We start from the raw sequence: 15955 nt of genomic DNA, 5'->3' as shown, positions 1-15955 counted from the left end.
TTCAAAATAAGATAACAATTGTGTCTGAATTACCTGACAGAGGGAGTTGGGAATTGCCAGCAATGCTACAACCATGGATGGATATGTCCTGTTTAGAACAAGTCACCTCACCAACAATAAATTGGTTAAAATAGCTTGAAAAGCCTTCAAACATGAAATAAACACTAATAAACAACAAGGGATTATTATAAACTATTCTGCAGAGTGTAACATGTCAAAGGACCAAGAGACTGAGCAGGTATACATGGAAGTTGTGGAAATACGAAGTATAAGAAAACAAGACAGCCTTCCACAGAAAGGCTGATCAAGGGGCTGGCTACAGCATCCCACTTCTTTGCTCAAGAGGCAGGGTCCCTTCTCTTTGCCAACCAGGAAGCAAGGCTCTGATCACCCGAGTTATTGAGTATCAACGTACAAGAAAGTGTACTATTAGATGGCCTGGAGCCTAAGCTGGAAAAGCACAAAAGTGACAGTGGCCTTGAAAACACAGGCTGGAGCCTCACATCATCACCCCACTTCCTCTCTGATTATCAGCCTTCCCAGTCCCTCTCCACTGTTCCTCTTGCTCTCTGGGTCCTTAATTTAGGTTTTTCATTATCCTCACCTGGAGACATGAGGCCAAGACACTAAGGATAGGGGCCTGTTGTTTCACCGCTTCAGCTAGGAGCCAGGACCCGGAGTTTGGCTCCTCCGAGCACTGGAGCAGAACTTCAAAGAGATCAGTCATCTCTTCTTTGTTTCCCTGGAATTCCTGGGGGGACCTGTTGCAGACTTGATCACTGTCCATCCTGGAGTTGGACACTAAGGGCAAGTTCTCAAAAGCCAATCTTAAGTGGTCTTCAAGGACAGGACTGAAATATTGAAGAAGAGATTTCACCTAGAAAACAGACGATTAAAAAAGACAACTGTCAATTTCACCTGGAGCTGAAAAATGTTAGAGAAAAGCAGAGGCAAATTGTTCTTTCTCACCCTGAACTGCGTGCAGGGGAAGTGACCATGGAATTTTACAAAGTAATTTATTGCTTTGGAGTGAATTTCCATATTCAATCTGGAGTCACAAAAACCTCTTCCTTCAGCTCTTTAATACTAATGATTAGTCCATTTTTTAAAAAAAAATTTTTAATGTTTATTTATTTTTGAGATAGAGCATGAGGGGGTGGGGCTGCAGAGAGAAAGAGAGAGAGACACAGAATCTGAAGCAGGCTCTAAGGTCTGAGCTGTCCGCACAGAGCCCGACGCGGGGCTCGAACCCACGAACCGTGAGATCACAACCTGAGCCAAAGTCGAACACTTAACTGACTGAGCCACCCAGGCACCCCTAATGATTAGTCCTTTAACTGAAGCCAATCCACTGAAATCTTAGTAAAAATAGTAGCATCATATAAAACAAAAGCCTAGGTATACACAACAGAAAGAACACTACTTTTCTTCCCAGAAGTCTTCTAATTTCCTCTTCTTGAATAGTTGGGAACAAATGGTGGCTTACCTCCTCTGGGTGATAGTTATGGAGTTGACTGTGAATAATGAACTGTAACCAATCATTTGCTTTGGCACATTCTCTGAGATAAGATGTGCTCAGTTTCACATTGTGGATCCTGCAGAACTGTACCGCTAATGCCCACTGGCTGCTAGATTCACTAGATATCCTGTAATTGGGCAGTAGAGGAAAAAACAAACTTGTTAAGATATAGCTTTAATTTTAAACTGGAAAATTAGTAAACACTAAATAAATTTAACCACAGCATACGTTCTAAAAAGCCTTTCAACAAATATCAATGTTTAGTAGGCTGTTCTGGAAAACAGTGGTGGAAAAAAGAGGACTCCTGTACCCATAACACAAAAGCTTTCTTAGTATACTAGCAGAATTCATTGCTTTTATCAGCCAAGTATCTATCAGTAGATATAGTAGCTATATACCATCTTAAGGAGAACTGCATAAACAGTCAGTCAAGACACTTCCTGAGTGCTTAACTGTTTTTGCATGATTTACAGTATCAGAGTGCAGACAAAGGCATGGGCTTCCTAAGCGGAGAGTACCTGTTCCTAGATCAGGTGCGTTCAGAGTGGTATGGCTATAGACAGGGAGTACCTGTTCCTACTGGCAGCAGGAAACTGCTGAAAACAGAGCCATTGACAGCAGGTATAGGAGAACAGTGTGCCTCCCCACAGTCTGGGGTCACCCCAGGATTACCCCAGGTGGCGTAGCACAGAGGAAAGATGGCATAAATGTGTATGTAGAGGGGTTTTTGTGGATAGATGGTCACCTCAACTTTCATTATCAACTAACATACATTAGGAAGAAAAAATTAAGGACATCACTTAGAGTCAAATTTTGTGAGATCCATCCCACATCTTCTTAAATGATTTCAATATGTGACACTTAAGAGATTCCTCTGACCAGCAGGACAGTGGAGGAGACAGAGCACTTTTCCATCTCTTGGAAACTCTATCTCTAAAGAGTGAATAATTATCTTCACCCTCCTTTTACTAATGGCAAGAAGAAATTAAAATCCTTGTCCATTTACCAAGTATCTGCTATACGCTGGCTGAGTAAGAAGACTTGAAAGGATTGATAAAAATATGTGAGGCGTTAGAAGAAAGACTAGGCAAACACAGCTTGGAAGACTAAAGTTTGCTGGAAAAAAGACTGAGGTTGCAATTCAACAAACCTATTTATTTCCTGCTGCTGAATGCTGCTCCATATACCTTCTTCTAAAAGAATAAGCAATTCTTCTATGGTTGCCTTTTCACCCATAGCCAGTTTAGATAGTTTTTCAGCTGTAAGAAATATAAACAATAAAATATGGTGAAGAGAAAGGGTCAGGCACTGGGAATTTCTGTTTGAAGAGTGTGGCCTTGGGCCATTTCAGAACCTAATTAAAAGGCCCAAAAAAGTGAGATAAAGTGCAAACATTCTGCCGGAAAAGAATGAGACAGGAAGGTAACTGTTTCTCCCCCAACCACTCATAATCCAGTGCCTCAGACCTATTCATCCCTTGTCCCCTGAACAAAACAAACCCCAGATAGAAAAGGTGCTGTACCTAGAGACTCTCTGACACAGCTGTACTGAGCATCTTCATTTCTACACTTGTAGCTCAAAATTATATTGGCCACTTTCATATCAACTCTGAGCTTTAGGCTGTCGAGGCCAAGCAGTTCTAAGAAACAAACACACGCAGCTGCTATTGAAGGTATGTAGAAGGAGGAGAGTCCTAAAACATAGGCCTCATTGCCTACTTGCTGGACCCTGAAAAAGGAAGAAATCAAAATCACATCAGGATATGAAAATTGTTTCTCAACAGGAAGAGCAGCTAGAATTACACAGTGATACATGAAGCGTCAGACACCTATGATTTCTGCCCCCTGCACACACCCATTTAAGTTCTTGGCAGTTTTTAGTTGTCTCCATAGCTCCCCATTCCCGTACATTTCACCTTCTCCTAAAACACCTGTTTATAAGCCAAATTATTCTTGCTTCCAACTTCATCCAAGGAACGCAGAACTTCTGAAAGACTGTCAACTTGTGATCTTATCAATTATGAATATATATACATACTACCAAGAAAATTAATGCCAATTAAACTTGACATATTAGGTTTTAAAATTTCTTTTTAATGTTTATTTTTAGATAGAGAGCACACACACATGGGGGGAGCAGAGAGAGAAGGAGAATCCTAGGCAGGCTCCATGCTGTCAGTACAGACCCTCATGCGGGGCTCGATCTTAGAATTGTGAGATCATGACCTGAGTTGAAATCAAGAGACACTTAACTGACTGAACCACCCAAGTGTCCCCATTTATATTAGTTTTACAAGCGTAGACAAATTTCAAGGACAGATGCACACAAAAATAACCGTATTAATTTACTATGTAGGATGAAGACAGGAGACTCAGGGACTTTTATCTTTCATTTTTCACCATTCTGAATTACTTGAACATTTTACCATAAAAATGCATTACTTTGTTAGCTATAAGACAAATCAATAAATAAAGTAAATCTATATTTAGCTGATTATATAAAATACTTCTCCAAATTCTGTACTTTATAAAAGTGAATTATAAAAAATGAAGATCATAAATACAGAATTCACATCTTATTATATATACAATTCCCTCTTTAGAGGAACCACTAATATTTGGCAAGCTCCTGGGTCATTTTTCTCTTTTAAACAGAATTTTAAAAGACATAAAAAGAATCTTTTAATATTATCTTTATTATCTTTTTTCCTATTAACAAAGATACACTAAATTCCCCACACTTGGGATATACAGAAAAGCACAAAGGGGAAAAAAAAAGAACACTAAATTACTAGCCAGATATAATTATTTAACTGCGATATGTTTTCAGAATTTTTTTTCAAATACATGTGAAAAATACTCAGATATGCCTTTTATTAAGCGTACAAATTATGTTTTAAATACTCACAGCTGCTTGGGAGTCTTGCTCTTGGTTAATTCCTGGACCAGAAAAGTACCAAATGCAAACGAAGGCCGTCCATGTTGTAAATAATAAGCAAAATTCAGACGTTCCACTATAGCATACTTATTAACCAGGTCAGGGCTAGAAAAATGCGGGAGATGACTCCCTGCATCTGGGGGGAAAGTAAAGCAATATTAATCCTCTTCACTTCACCATGATCAATTCCAAATTTGTACGTGGGAAACTTAACTCTGCAATGGTAAAAGTTCCTCACAGAACTTATTTTATATGCCGTAATTCTATATTTGATGATCATTTAAGTTCACAATGGCAATAATCTTTTAGCCTGTAAAATCTCTGCCGACGATCTGCAAAAAGAGCTTTACAATTCATTCATGCAGCTCATAACACAATGAAATCCCTTCATAACGTATTTATATGAGTCCTCTATTCACCAAGGCCAACTCACTATACCTTCCTCCAGTAAACAGTTTTAAGAACATCCTTTTCTTCATATTAATACCGTTCTACAATTTCCGTTTATCACTAGCTATAGTTTCTGATGATGTTTTCATAGAGGACCTTATTAGCTATATGATGATACCATCTTTCTAAGATTAGCAGAGTAGCTCAGTTTAAAGTTACTCTGTGCCCATGAAAATAACAGAAAAAAACATTTTTTCCTCTCTAGAGAAATCTGAAGTCAGAAGATGTTTGCGTGTGACAAGTTAGTATGAAATAACCACTTCTGTCAAGCCCTAATCTTTAATTGCCTCTTAGGCCACTCACTACCTATAAAAAAAAAATGAAATAACATTTTTGTTTTCTTCTAAATGTATATTTTTAACATTTATTTATATTTTTGAGAGAGAGAGAGAGAGAGAGAGAGAGAGAGAGAGAGAGAACACCTGTGCGTGCAAGCAGGGGAGGGGAGGAGAGAGAGGGAGACAGAGAATCCCAAGGACTCCGTGCTTTCAGTGCAGAGCCCGATGCGGGGTTCAAGCTCATGAACTGTGAGATCATGACCTGAGACAAAATTGAGTTGAATGCTCAACTGACTGAGACACCCAGGCACCCCTGAAACCACATTTTGAACTGTTAAGGAACAAGTTCTTGGAAAACTTCATCTGCTCTTATTTTCAAAGTTCAAAGCCTATTTCTGAAAAAAAAAAAAAAAATTATCCTCCAAAAAAAAAGGATTTTTTTATACTGTGACTTGGTTCTTAAAGAAAAAGACAGACAGACAGACTTGAAGAGAGGTGTCTGTCATCTAACAAAGCTATTACTTAAAAGTCTACCACCTTTGAGATTAAAAAATTGTCACATGCCTTATCTATATTCTTTGTGAGAACACAGTGACTTTGGTAACTTGTAATTACACATAAAACTGTTCATTCACTCATTAAATATTTGCTAAATACATGCGAAGTATATAGCACTGCCTGGCACCAAATCAGCTAACTTCAGTTTTTAATTCAAGTAAGACCGTGATCTTTTAGCAGCTGAGGGCTAGTATGGAGAGGGTATACAAGAAAAAATTCTACCCAAAAGGTAATTTTCTCTGGCCTGACACAGAAGCCAAGTCACCTCGCAGTCACTCTACATCTCTTTTCAGTGGTAAGGCCATATGAAAAAAAAGTATAAACATTCTAATTAAATACAATTCTCCAATCTCATAAATCCACATTATGTTTTTATAATTGTTTCATTTACTTTATGCTTTATTTCTTCAAATATTTCCCAACACCAGGCAGGGAATATGCCTTTAACTTCCTCTCTTTTCCCCAAGTGTACCCAGTACGGTGCTCAGTCTCCAAAAGGGGGTCAGGATTCTGGTGAAGTTGTTGGAGTTGGAGGCATTAGAACAGCACAGGGGAATCAGTCTACACTCTAGTAGTAACTTCACTGAGATTAAGAAAGTATTTTCATTTGAGAATGCAATACACATTACTATATTCAGCCATCAACAAATATGTATTGAACATCTATTACAGGTCTGGCACTGCACGAGCTCTGGGCACTAGGTGAGTTAAATATATTGAAATTTGAAATTACAAAATGGACACATTAGAAAATTCATTTTTATGCATGTCCATAAATATTTACAGGGTATACATTATGTGCAAAGTGCTAATCTGAAGCCTACTTTAGAGTAATATCGGCAGAGACACCACAAGTACCATGACATTAAAGGCTAACCCTAAATTTAAAAGTAAAAAAGAAAAAGTAGAGTTTAAGCATGGCACCAAAAAAAAAAAAGATCAGAGAAGTGCTTCTGGTCTAAAAAGAACAGCAATGTGCATGCCTCTGGTGCTTACCATGAGCCAGGAACTCCAAGAGCTTTGTCTCCTGTCATTCTCATGTAATACGTGAGGTGGGCACTGTTATTAACCATATTTTGTAGGGAACTGAAGAAAGCTTACATCACTTACCCAAGATCGAGCCAGGATTTGTCTAAAGCCAACACCTATGCTCTTAATCTTATTTATAATACTATACTGCAAACAGGGATTTTTGGAAAGGGAGAAATTTAAGCAGATAGATAATACAGATACACTTAGGATAATACATCTTATATTTCTCGGCAAGAATAGCACTAGTGATGTATTACAATTACTTTTAACTCACGAAATGTTTTCAGTTCAGTCTCCTAGAAAATGTTTTCCATCGGAATGCATCTTTATTTTTAAAATGGAAAGCAGTGAGGGGTACCTGGCAGCCGTCAGTTAAGCAACCAACTCTTGATTTCACCTCAGGTCATGATCTCATGATGGGTCATGAGATCGAGCTCTACACTGGGCTCCACACTGGGCATGGTGCCTACTTAAGAGTCTCTCTCTTCCTCTCCATTGTCCCTCCCCCGATTACCCACTCACTCGTGCACATATGCTCTCTCTCAAAAAAAAAAAAAACAAAAAAAAAGCAGAGAAAAAAACTGGATTGGCCTTACATAAATTAACTTCTACTGTCAACACTGCTGAAATACTTAACTTCTAAAGCCCTAAATACCTATAATGACTTACCTCCTATAGCCAGTGTGTTGGCAGATTGCCAGCCAAACAATCTGCTAGGATCAAAGGGCAATAATGACTGAAAAAGGGGAGAAGTCAGAATTAAAAGTTAATCGACTCTAAAATAAGTAAACAAAACTGTATGAAAAGACTTCACAGGTAGTCTGCTTCCCTTCTTCAACCTTATCTTTCTGAACATAAATTCTCTGAGCCCAACTTAGAAAAAAAAAAAAAAAAAAGAATGCATGAGACACTTTCCTATGTTAATAAAAAAAGAACTGGCTGTGTTCCTTTTACAGACTCCCCTCACTTCAAACTACATCTGCCAAGTGTACTCTCTTTCAGTTCAAACAACATCAATCATAATGTAAATGGATTTTTGAAATACTTTTGGAATCCAAAAGCAAGAGAACAGGCTAGAAAATGTTACCATGTAAACAAGACAATGTAAGCTAAGGCAGGACTAGAAAGGAAAGAGGAAAAGTAGATCAAAGGTTAGAGGAATGTGGTGAACGAACCACCACTGCCATCAAAGAAAAAAGAGGGCAGGAAGTTGTTAAGCCAGTCAGAAAAGGTTTGAAAGCTGGGAGCCATAGCTGTTTGAAATTTGTCTAAGCCAAAGATTTAGCAAAGATGATCAACAGATGGTAGAAAAGATAAAGGAGAAAATAAAACTTTTAAGTCAAGATGTGAGTGGCTAAGGAAAAAGCAGCTTTGATTTAAAATTAAATAAGAATTTGTGGTCTGTTAAGGAAGGGCTACTTTTCATAAAGTAATACGACTAAAAAATTGCATCAGTCAACTTGAGAAGAGAACAAAGAACAACCTGAATCACTTATGTTCTAGGCTGATTGAATCCACTTTAGGCAGTGCAACTGCTTTGGTATAATCCACTTAAAGTTTATACCAGTGCTACTGGTCTGCAATAAGATAAGAAACTTGCAATAACTTTAAATCCAGCTAAATGCTTCCTGCTTCAAGAGTGTCTTGCTACACAGACCAAACAACAACAAAACAAAAAAACACAACAAAAGCCTGCTGAACTGAACCGTGTACTTAGTAACATAGATTTATATAATAGTTCAAGATCCTAATCTCATCACATCCCAGCAACAAGCAGTTCATGGAGTGGCACCCACATGGGGAGTGAGCATTCTGAGCAGGACTACTCTATAAATTAAGGACTGTTCACACTGGAGAAATTTTGTACCTTTATAGATTATAGTGTTTATGTTGAATTAAAGACCCTAATGGGAAATATGCGCACCTAAAGAAAAAAAGCAAAAGCCCTCTGAAATGAGAAATGAACAAAAGAATGTGTTCGTAACAGAAGATCCCTGAATAGGTTTCAGGGTATATGAATTCCTCGAAAATATATGCAAACTTATACATATATGTGCAGTTTTTCTGGGTAGAGGACTCACATTCTTAAAGAGGTTTTGTCCTGAGAATGGTTAAGAAGCACTGATTTAAATAAACAAATAACTCGATTCACTGAGAAGAGAGAGACCCAAGTTATCTGTGTAGAATGCTTTTGATGAAAGCAGCAGACAAGTATGCTGGCCAACTATCCCCTCTCAGATCCATTTCCACCTTTCCCCTACAGAGAACTGCATTGCCCAAGCTCATTTGCCCTTTGGCTACCAGTAGGGTTAGCCCAGAGAACAACATGGATACTAAAGGTGGGAAGAGGGGAGAAACCAGGTATTTTTTTCCTTCTTTGTTTTCTGGGGTATCTCCTCCAAGGTTCCAGCTCCACCTTCTGTTTCCAGCTCTCATTAGACAGCCAGGTTGTCAGATTAGCTCCCAGAGACCGCTCCAGCTTCTGGGTTCTGATAACACCACTTTCTTGCACTGTTCTTGCAGCCTTAGGAGTGTTGACGGCTTCCTTCTTCATCAGTTTTTGGGTTGTCTCACCAGGGCATGTTTGGATTCTCCTTTCTGCTGTTACTGTGTAATTTCCTATTTGAAAGACCCAGGGTAGGGGCAGCTGGGTGGCTCAGTCGGTTAAGTGTCTGACTTCGGCTCAGGTCACGATTTTGTGGTTGAGGAGTTTGGGCCCCCACACGGGATCTGTGCTGACAGCTCAGAGCCTGGAGCCTGCTTTATTCTGTGTCTCCCTGTCTCTCTGCCCCTCCCCTGCTTGCACTCTGTTTCTCTCAAAAAGAAGTAATAAACATTGAAAGACCCAGAGTAGGTTTCTGTTTTCCTGGCTGAACCTTGACTGATACCCCTCAATACTATCCACCTAAATACTGTACCTGCATAAGGTGGTAAAGTGTAATATCAGGTGGCAGGACATTAGAGGCAGTATACTGTGGGAATAGAGCAGTTTTTAGCTTGGGATAAGGAGTTAATGCCATCTTCAGCAACTGGGGATCTACTTTCTTCAAACAGGTCTCATTTTCATCATTCTGAACAACCTAAATAAAAAGATCACATGGTACAGAGTAAGGGTTTTCTCTTTCCCAAATTTAAGTTTTTTTTTCACAAGAATGAAACAAGGTTAGCTTGAAAAAATACATGGAAGTGAGAAAACCAATGGTCAAGGAGTTAGAAGCCAAGAGTTCTCATTCTGGTTCTAGGAAAAACTAGCTGGTGACCCTGGGCCAGATATTCAACATCAGGCCTCAGTTTCCTCATCTATAAGATTAGGAAGTTCAACTAGATCAGTGGTTTTCAAACTATATGTGAAAAAACTGTTTGAAAAAAGGCTCTGCTACTAAAATGTTTAGAGTATTTTTTATTTTTTAAAATTTTATTTATTTAATTTATTTAGAGAGCACATGTGTGAGCAGGGGAGAGGAGCAGAGGAAAAGGGAGCGAGAGAGAGACCATCTTAAGCAGGCTCCACACTCAGCATGGAGCCTGACATGAGGCTCAATCCTATGACCCTGGGATCATGACCTGAAATGAAATTAAGAGTCAGATGCTCAACCAGCTGAGCCACCCTGGCACCCCTTAAAATATTTAAAGAGTAAGTAGTAATATTTTAAAGGAAAAAGAAAACCACTTGACTAGATGACTCCTACCTAGGTTTTTCCTCCCTCAGTGCTCAAGTTATTCTATGACTATTTTTTGACAGGTGATTATAAACAGAGGAATAGATAACCATATGAATTAAAATACATTGCAATAATCTGGAGGATGTAGTATTATATTAAATTAGCATCAGTAAGAAGCTTTTAAGGATTAGATGTTAAACAGCATCTTTAATTCAGTTCCCTCTAACCAGGCATACTATACTTACAAAGAAGCAGAGATGGGCAAATTTCCACTGGGTCCCTTAAGAGTTTATATGGATAGCTAAAAATTATGATTTCCTTTTTGCCTAAGAGTACAAATAGTAGACAGTAATTCCTAAGCCACACATCTAAAATACAGTTACTCCCAGGAGCAATCAGAAACTGACGCGCTATCCTTTTTTTTTTTTTTTTTTTTTTAATTTTTTTTTTTTTCAACGTTTATTATTTTTGGGACAGAGAGAGACAGAGCATGAACGGGGGAGGGGCAGAGAGAGAGGGAGACACAGAATCGGAAACAGGCTCCAGGCTCTGAGCCATCAGCCCAGAGCCCGACACGGGGCTCGAACTCACGGACCGCGAGATCGTGACCTGGCTGAAGTCGGATGCTTAACCGACTGCGCCACCCAGGCGCCCCGACGCGCTATCCTTAAAACAAACCTGGAGTTTAAAAAACAAAGTTGGGGCACCTAGGTGGCTCAGTCAGTTTAGAGTCTGACTCTTGATCTCAGCTCAGGTCATGATCTCACAGTTCATGAGTTGGAGTCCCTCCTAGGGCTCTGCACTGGTGGTGCGGAGCCTGCTTCTGTCTCTCCTTCTCTCTGCTCCTCCCTTGCCTGTGCTCTCTCTCAAAAAAATAAATAAACTTAAAAAAATAAATAAATACTAGATATACACACACACACACACACAATTGATTCTGTTTCTCTGGAGAACCCTGACTAATACAAGGCTTCTGAAATCCATAGAGAAAGAAAAAGAAAGAAAAAGAAAGAAAGAAAGAAAGAAAGAAAGAAAGAAAGAAAGAAAGAAAGAAAGAAAGAAAGAGAAAGAAAGAAAGAAAGAAAGAATAAAAAAAAATCTCTATATCACATATTAGTTCCCTTTCAACTTAAGAGGATATAATATAAAATATAAAACTTCATCCTTTGTTTTATGCTCTTTAATATAATGAGATATACTTATAAGTAGTTATACATGAATATCACAGGAGATCTAGAAAATCCATAGATATTTCTGCTAAATTTAAAATCAGTCCTATTTTGCAATAACAGGTAAAAGTGCTATCCGTACCTGCTGACACCTCCAGGGGCATACATTGTAGTAGCAAGGGCCAGAGAGTATGTCCTTCCAACAGCATACTGCTTACACTGGCCTGGTTGCTGGGAATCAGTATCTGAGCATTTGCAAGGCTAGCCTGGAAGATCAATTTGGATCTGGAAAACAAAAGAGTAGGTTTTTTTCCTTAAGAGAAAGAGTTATATAATTCTGAGAAGAAAATTTTCACTATCCACAGTATGAAGGACTTTCTAAGTTTAAAAGCATAAGAAAACATCAAAAGGGAAAACGAGAGATTTGTCCAAATAAAAATAAACTTCTATTTAAACAACTGAGACAAACAACTGTTCAAACAACTGAGATAAACAAAAGAAAACTAAAAGGCAGTAATGAACTGGGGGGGGGGAGGGGCGGCGTGGAATTTTAACAACAAATTAACAACAAATGATACCTAAAATTAATGTCTTCAGCAAAGAGCTCATACAAATCAATGCCTGAAATACTGACTCTCACAGATAGACTGTCACGATGTGGGAGCTTAATAAACATTTGGTGGATGAATGCAGGCTAAAAAAAAAAAAAAAAAGGATAGAGAAAATACCAGAACAAAACACATGAAGACAGATCAGAGTTGCCTGTGGATGATTATCTACCTAGGCTATCTACCTGCAGAGTTTTACCTTTTGATAGTTGTCTGTGGCGTCCAATTTTTCTTACAATAAACATATTATCAACATCAAAAACAAACAAAACAAAACCCCAACCCACATTATGAAAAAATTCTTTATATTGGAAAAAAACCCAGAATTACATAAAAGTGAAAGATTGGCTGTTGACATTCCTTGCCTGTGTTAGTGGCTTTGCCTGTCCCCTTTCCCAAGTGGAGTCTCTGGAATATACCAGCTAAACCCTCAAGGGGGGCGGGGGGTTACAGGGCTTTTCTGATTATAACCAGAGCAAAGCTCTCCTTCAGCAGCTCCACTACATAAGACAGAACAATCCAGACATACTGTGGTTTGTTTTTTTTTAAATTCCATCTGGAGTTACTTACTAAAAAATTCAGGGCAGACACCTGGAAGACAGACCACTTTTTCATAGAAAAAGGGTGTCATTACCAGAGAGCAGGAATTCACCCTGTGATAAACTGGTAAGATGAGACATATCCAGAAAGAATAAGCCTGAGGCTGAGGGGGAAGGGAACACTAGCACACATGTTGTCTGGCTTTTCTTGGCTGGCAAGAGGGCAACATTTTTGGTCTTCTGCTTTTTAAACAAAGCTTGAACCTAGGTTATAGTCAGATGTTTGTCTATAGACAAATGATTTATTTAGAGAACACAAATTACGTGCCATTTAACAGACCATTTAGCCAGACTTTTTTTTTTTTTTTTTTGTTAAGAGACAGAGCATGAGCAAGGAAAGGGCAAAGAGAGAAGGGGACATGGAATCCAAAGCGGGGTCCAGGCTCTGAGCTGTCAGCACAGACCCCAAAGAGGGGCTTGAACTCATGAACCACGAGATCATGACCTGAACCAAAGTTGGATGCTCGACCGACTGACCCACCCAGGCACCCCGACATTTTTGTATTTAATACAGTACACCCATACCTGTTAAATTACTGGAAACTTGTCGACACTGAACTAAAAATTCAAACCAAGGGTGAGCTTCATATAATTCACTTTTTTCCAAAAAGGGACAATTTGAAGGATTAAGTCTGTATATAAAACAAAGGAACAAACTCTGGTTAGCACACAGGATAAGACGGTTACAATCATGTTTGCTCCAGATGATAACTAGCATTTAAAAAGGAATTTCAGAATTAAAAGTAAATATAATATACTCCAATCTTGTGTTGTGTTTTACTTATTACTTATGGTCTAGAAATAGAGAAAAATTTAGAGACAGATAATTTTATTTATAATGTGTTTACTTCCATGATGAAATTTTACCAACTCTGTAAGATTAACAGATAACTTGTCCTGTCATATTTTATTATTTTAAACAACAAAAACTTGTCAGCATTTTCAAACTTCAGAGGCTTTTAAAAACTTCCACAACTACAGAGAAGCTAGGACCGAGGAATTAAGTCTCAGGATAGATCCTTTGAATATATGACTTCTAAATCTTCTCTTACCAGCAGCTTTGGGGAAACATTTCTGTGTCTAAATAAGCTTCAATGATACGAACCAGAAAAACACCATCTATTTGAATTCTTAGTCTTTAATACACAAAATAAAATAAAAAGGTTCTCCTTAGCACCTAAGGGTGGACTCTGGAATCAAATCTAAGTAGAATTAAATCTGGCTGTGCCATTTATGACAGCCATGTGCTGTAAGTAAGGCACTTGGCCTCTCTCAATGCTTCAGTTTCCTCATCTGTGTAATGGAGATTGGAATAACCACCCGATAGGCCTTTTGTGAAAATTAGATGAGATAATGCACGTAAAGTACTTAGTCTAGTGCCAGGAACACTGTAAGTACTCCTATATTAGAGACATAGTCTTGTTAGCACTGACCCAACAGCAATTCAGAGCAGCCAGAGTGATCTTGGGCAGTACACACTGATGTATATCTATCCATCTAAATATCAGTTTAAGAGTATACCTAACATACCTTGCAGTGGCTATGAACTCATAACCTTCTGTTAATCTTACAGAATTGTTTAGCACTCATTTGCCTGGTAATGAAGGTATCAAGTAACTCCAAGTTAACTTTCAGAATCTTCCTCTCTTTTAAACTTTTAAGGCATTTCTTTCATTTTATTCTTTGTAGTTATCTTATAGGTTAACAGACAGGTTACAGGATCAACATCACCAAAAAACACATGATAAGCAGTTAGCTGAATGCAGCACTGAACTAAGGTACCAAGTATTGAGTGAAGGGGCACTGTTCAAAAAGATCAGTATTCCCAAGGGAGTGTTGAATATTTTCCTAAAAGTCACATTCAGAAGTAGTATGGAAAGAGGAAATTGATTTGTGCTGCTCAAGGACAAATCAATTCTCAATACTCACTTGTAATGGTCAAGATAGACATAGAGAAGATACTGCAGACTGTGTTCCAAACAATAGAGAATGAAGTGAGAATGGAAATCCCAACCTTCTTTGGACCTGTAGTTTTGAACGGGGAGAGTATCTTGCATCACACCTCCAATGCGGTTCAGTCTTAGGAGGAAGAGTTCAAAGTCTTCTAGTTCAGACTGAAGAAAAATCCCACTCCTGTTGGGCAGGTTTCAGAGGTGGCAAGTTACCAAGTTGCTAGACTCAGGGCAGACCAAACCACTTCCATTGTGGAAGTCTCAGCTACTTAAAAATAAGGATTTACAAATTAAGACTGCCAAGTCTTGTGGTAGGGTCCCCTCCCTAATGTAAGAAAAAACAAACCTCAAAGCAACCTGGCTATATGTGTATGTGACAACATCCCTCACAACCTTGTAACAGGAGACCACTTAACCAGACTACATGTTTGTGTGTTACCATATATAGGACACAAAGAAGTAAAAAGTATATAGAAAACTACACCACGTGGTGTTCAGGGCTCAGTTCTCCAGTACGAACCCAACTGAGGCAATGCTGGCAGGAATAAAGTTACTTCCTGGAAAGAAAAGCCTCAGCGTCACGACTATCTGTCTGAGAATCCTGCCACAGTCTCACTCTATAAATCTGTTCTGACACATATATATTTGCTAGTTTCTGATGAAGACTGTGTGCACCATCTTAGTATTTAAATGACAGTCTAGAGTTATCTTCATTATTTCAAAACCTAATCTAAGCTATCTCCATTTTCTTTTTTTTTTAATTTTTTTTAACGTTTATTTATTTTTGAGACAGAGAGAGACAGAGCATGAACGGGGGAGGGTCAGAGAGAGGGAGACACAGAACCTGAACAGGCTCCAGGCTCTGAGCTGTCAGCACAGAGCCTGATGCGGGGCTCGAACTCACGGACCGCGAGATCATGACCTGAGCCGAAGTCGGCTGCTTAACCGACTGAGCCACCCAGGCGCCCCGCTATCTCCATTTTCTTATGATTTTAACTAGAATTGCACAATCCACTGTGGCAACAGTGGTTAGCTCTTGAAATTAGATGTTTTAAGCACTGGGAATTTCCAAAATTCCCAAACAAAACCATTTAGAAGCTAAAGCAGAATAATTTAAATAGACCAACAACAAGAATAGAAATTTGCATTTAAATATTACTTTTACAATTTACTGTTAAATTTATATACTAT

General features: G+C 38.6%; 1 protein-coding gene across 1 annotated transcript in view; it reads right to left on the bottom strand.

Moving 5' to 3' along the window:
• Window positions 1-15955, bottom strand: part of SPG11 (SPG11 vesicle trafficking associated, spatacsin) — a 92456-nt gene that overhangs the window by 35227 nt on the left and 41274 nt on the right. The window contains 11 exon segments of the mRNA XM_032593513.1: window positions 605-877; window positions 1487-1646; window positions 2670-2778; window positions 3042-3247; window positions 4427-4592; window positions 7444-7510; window positions 9693-9854; window positions 11756-11793; window positions 11796-11890; window positions 13325-13444; window positions 14742-14945. Coding sequence (XP_032449404.1) covers window positions 605-877; window positions 1487-1646; window positions 2670-2778; window positions 3042-3247; window positions 4427-4592; window positions 7444-7510; window positions 9693-9854; window positions 11756-11793; window positions 11796-11890; window positions 13325-13444; window positions 14742-14945 — 1600 coding nt within the window.

Source organism: Lynx canadensis, chromosome B3, assembly GCF_007474595.2.
Source record: "Lynx canadensis isolate LIC74 chromosome B3, mLynCan4.pri.v2, whole genome shotgun sequence".
NCBI classification, from domain to species: Eukaryota; Metazoa; Chordata; class Mammalia; order Carnivora; family Felidae; genus Lynx; species Lynx canadensis.
The sequence above is the reverse complement of the archived record's forward strand: the minus strand, read 5'-3'. Positions and strand labels throughout refer to the sequence as shown.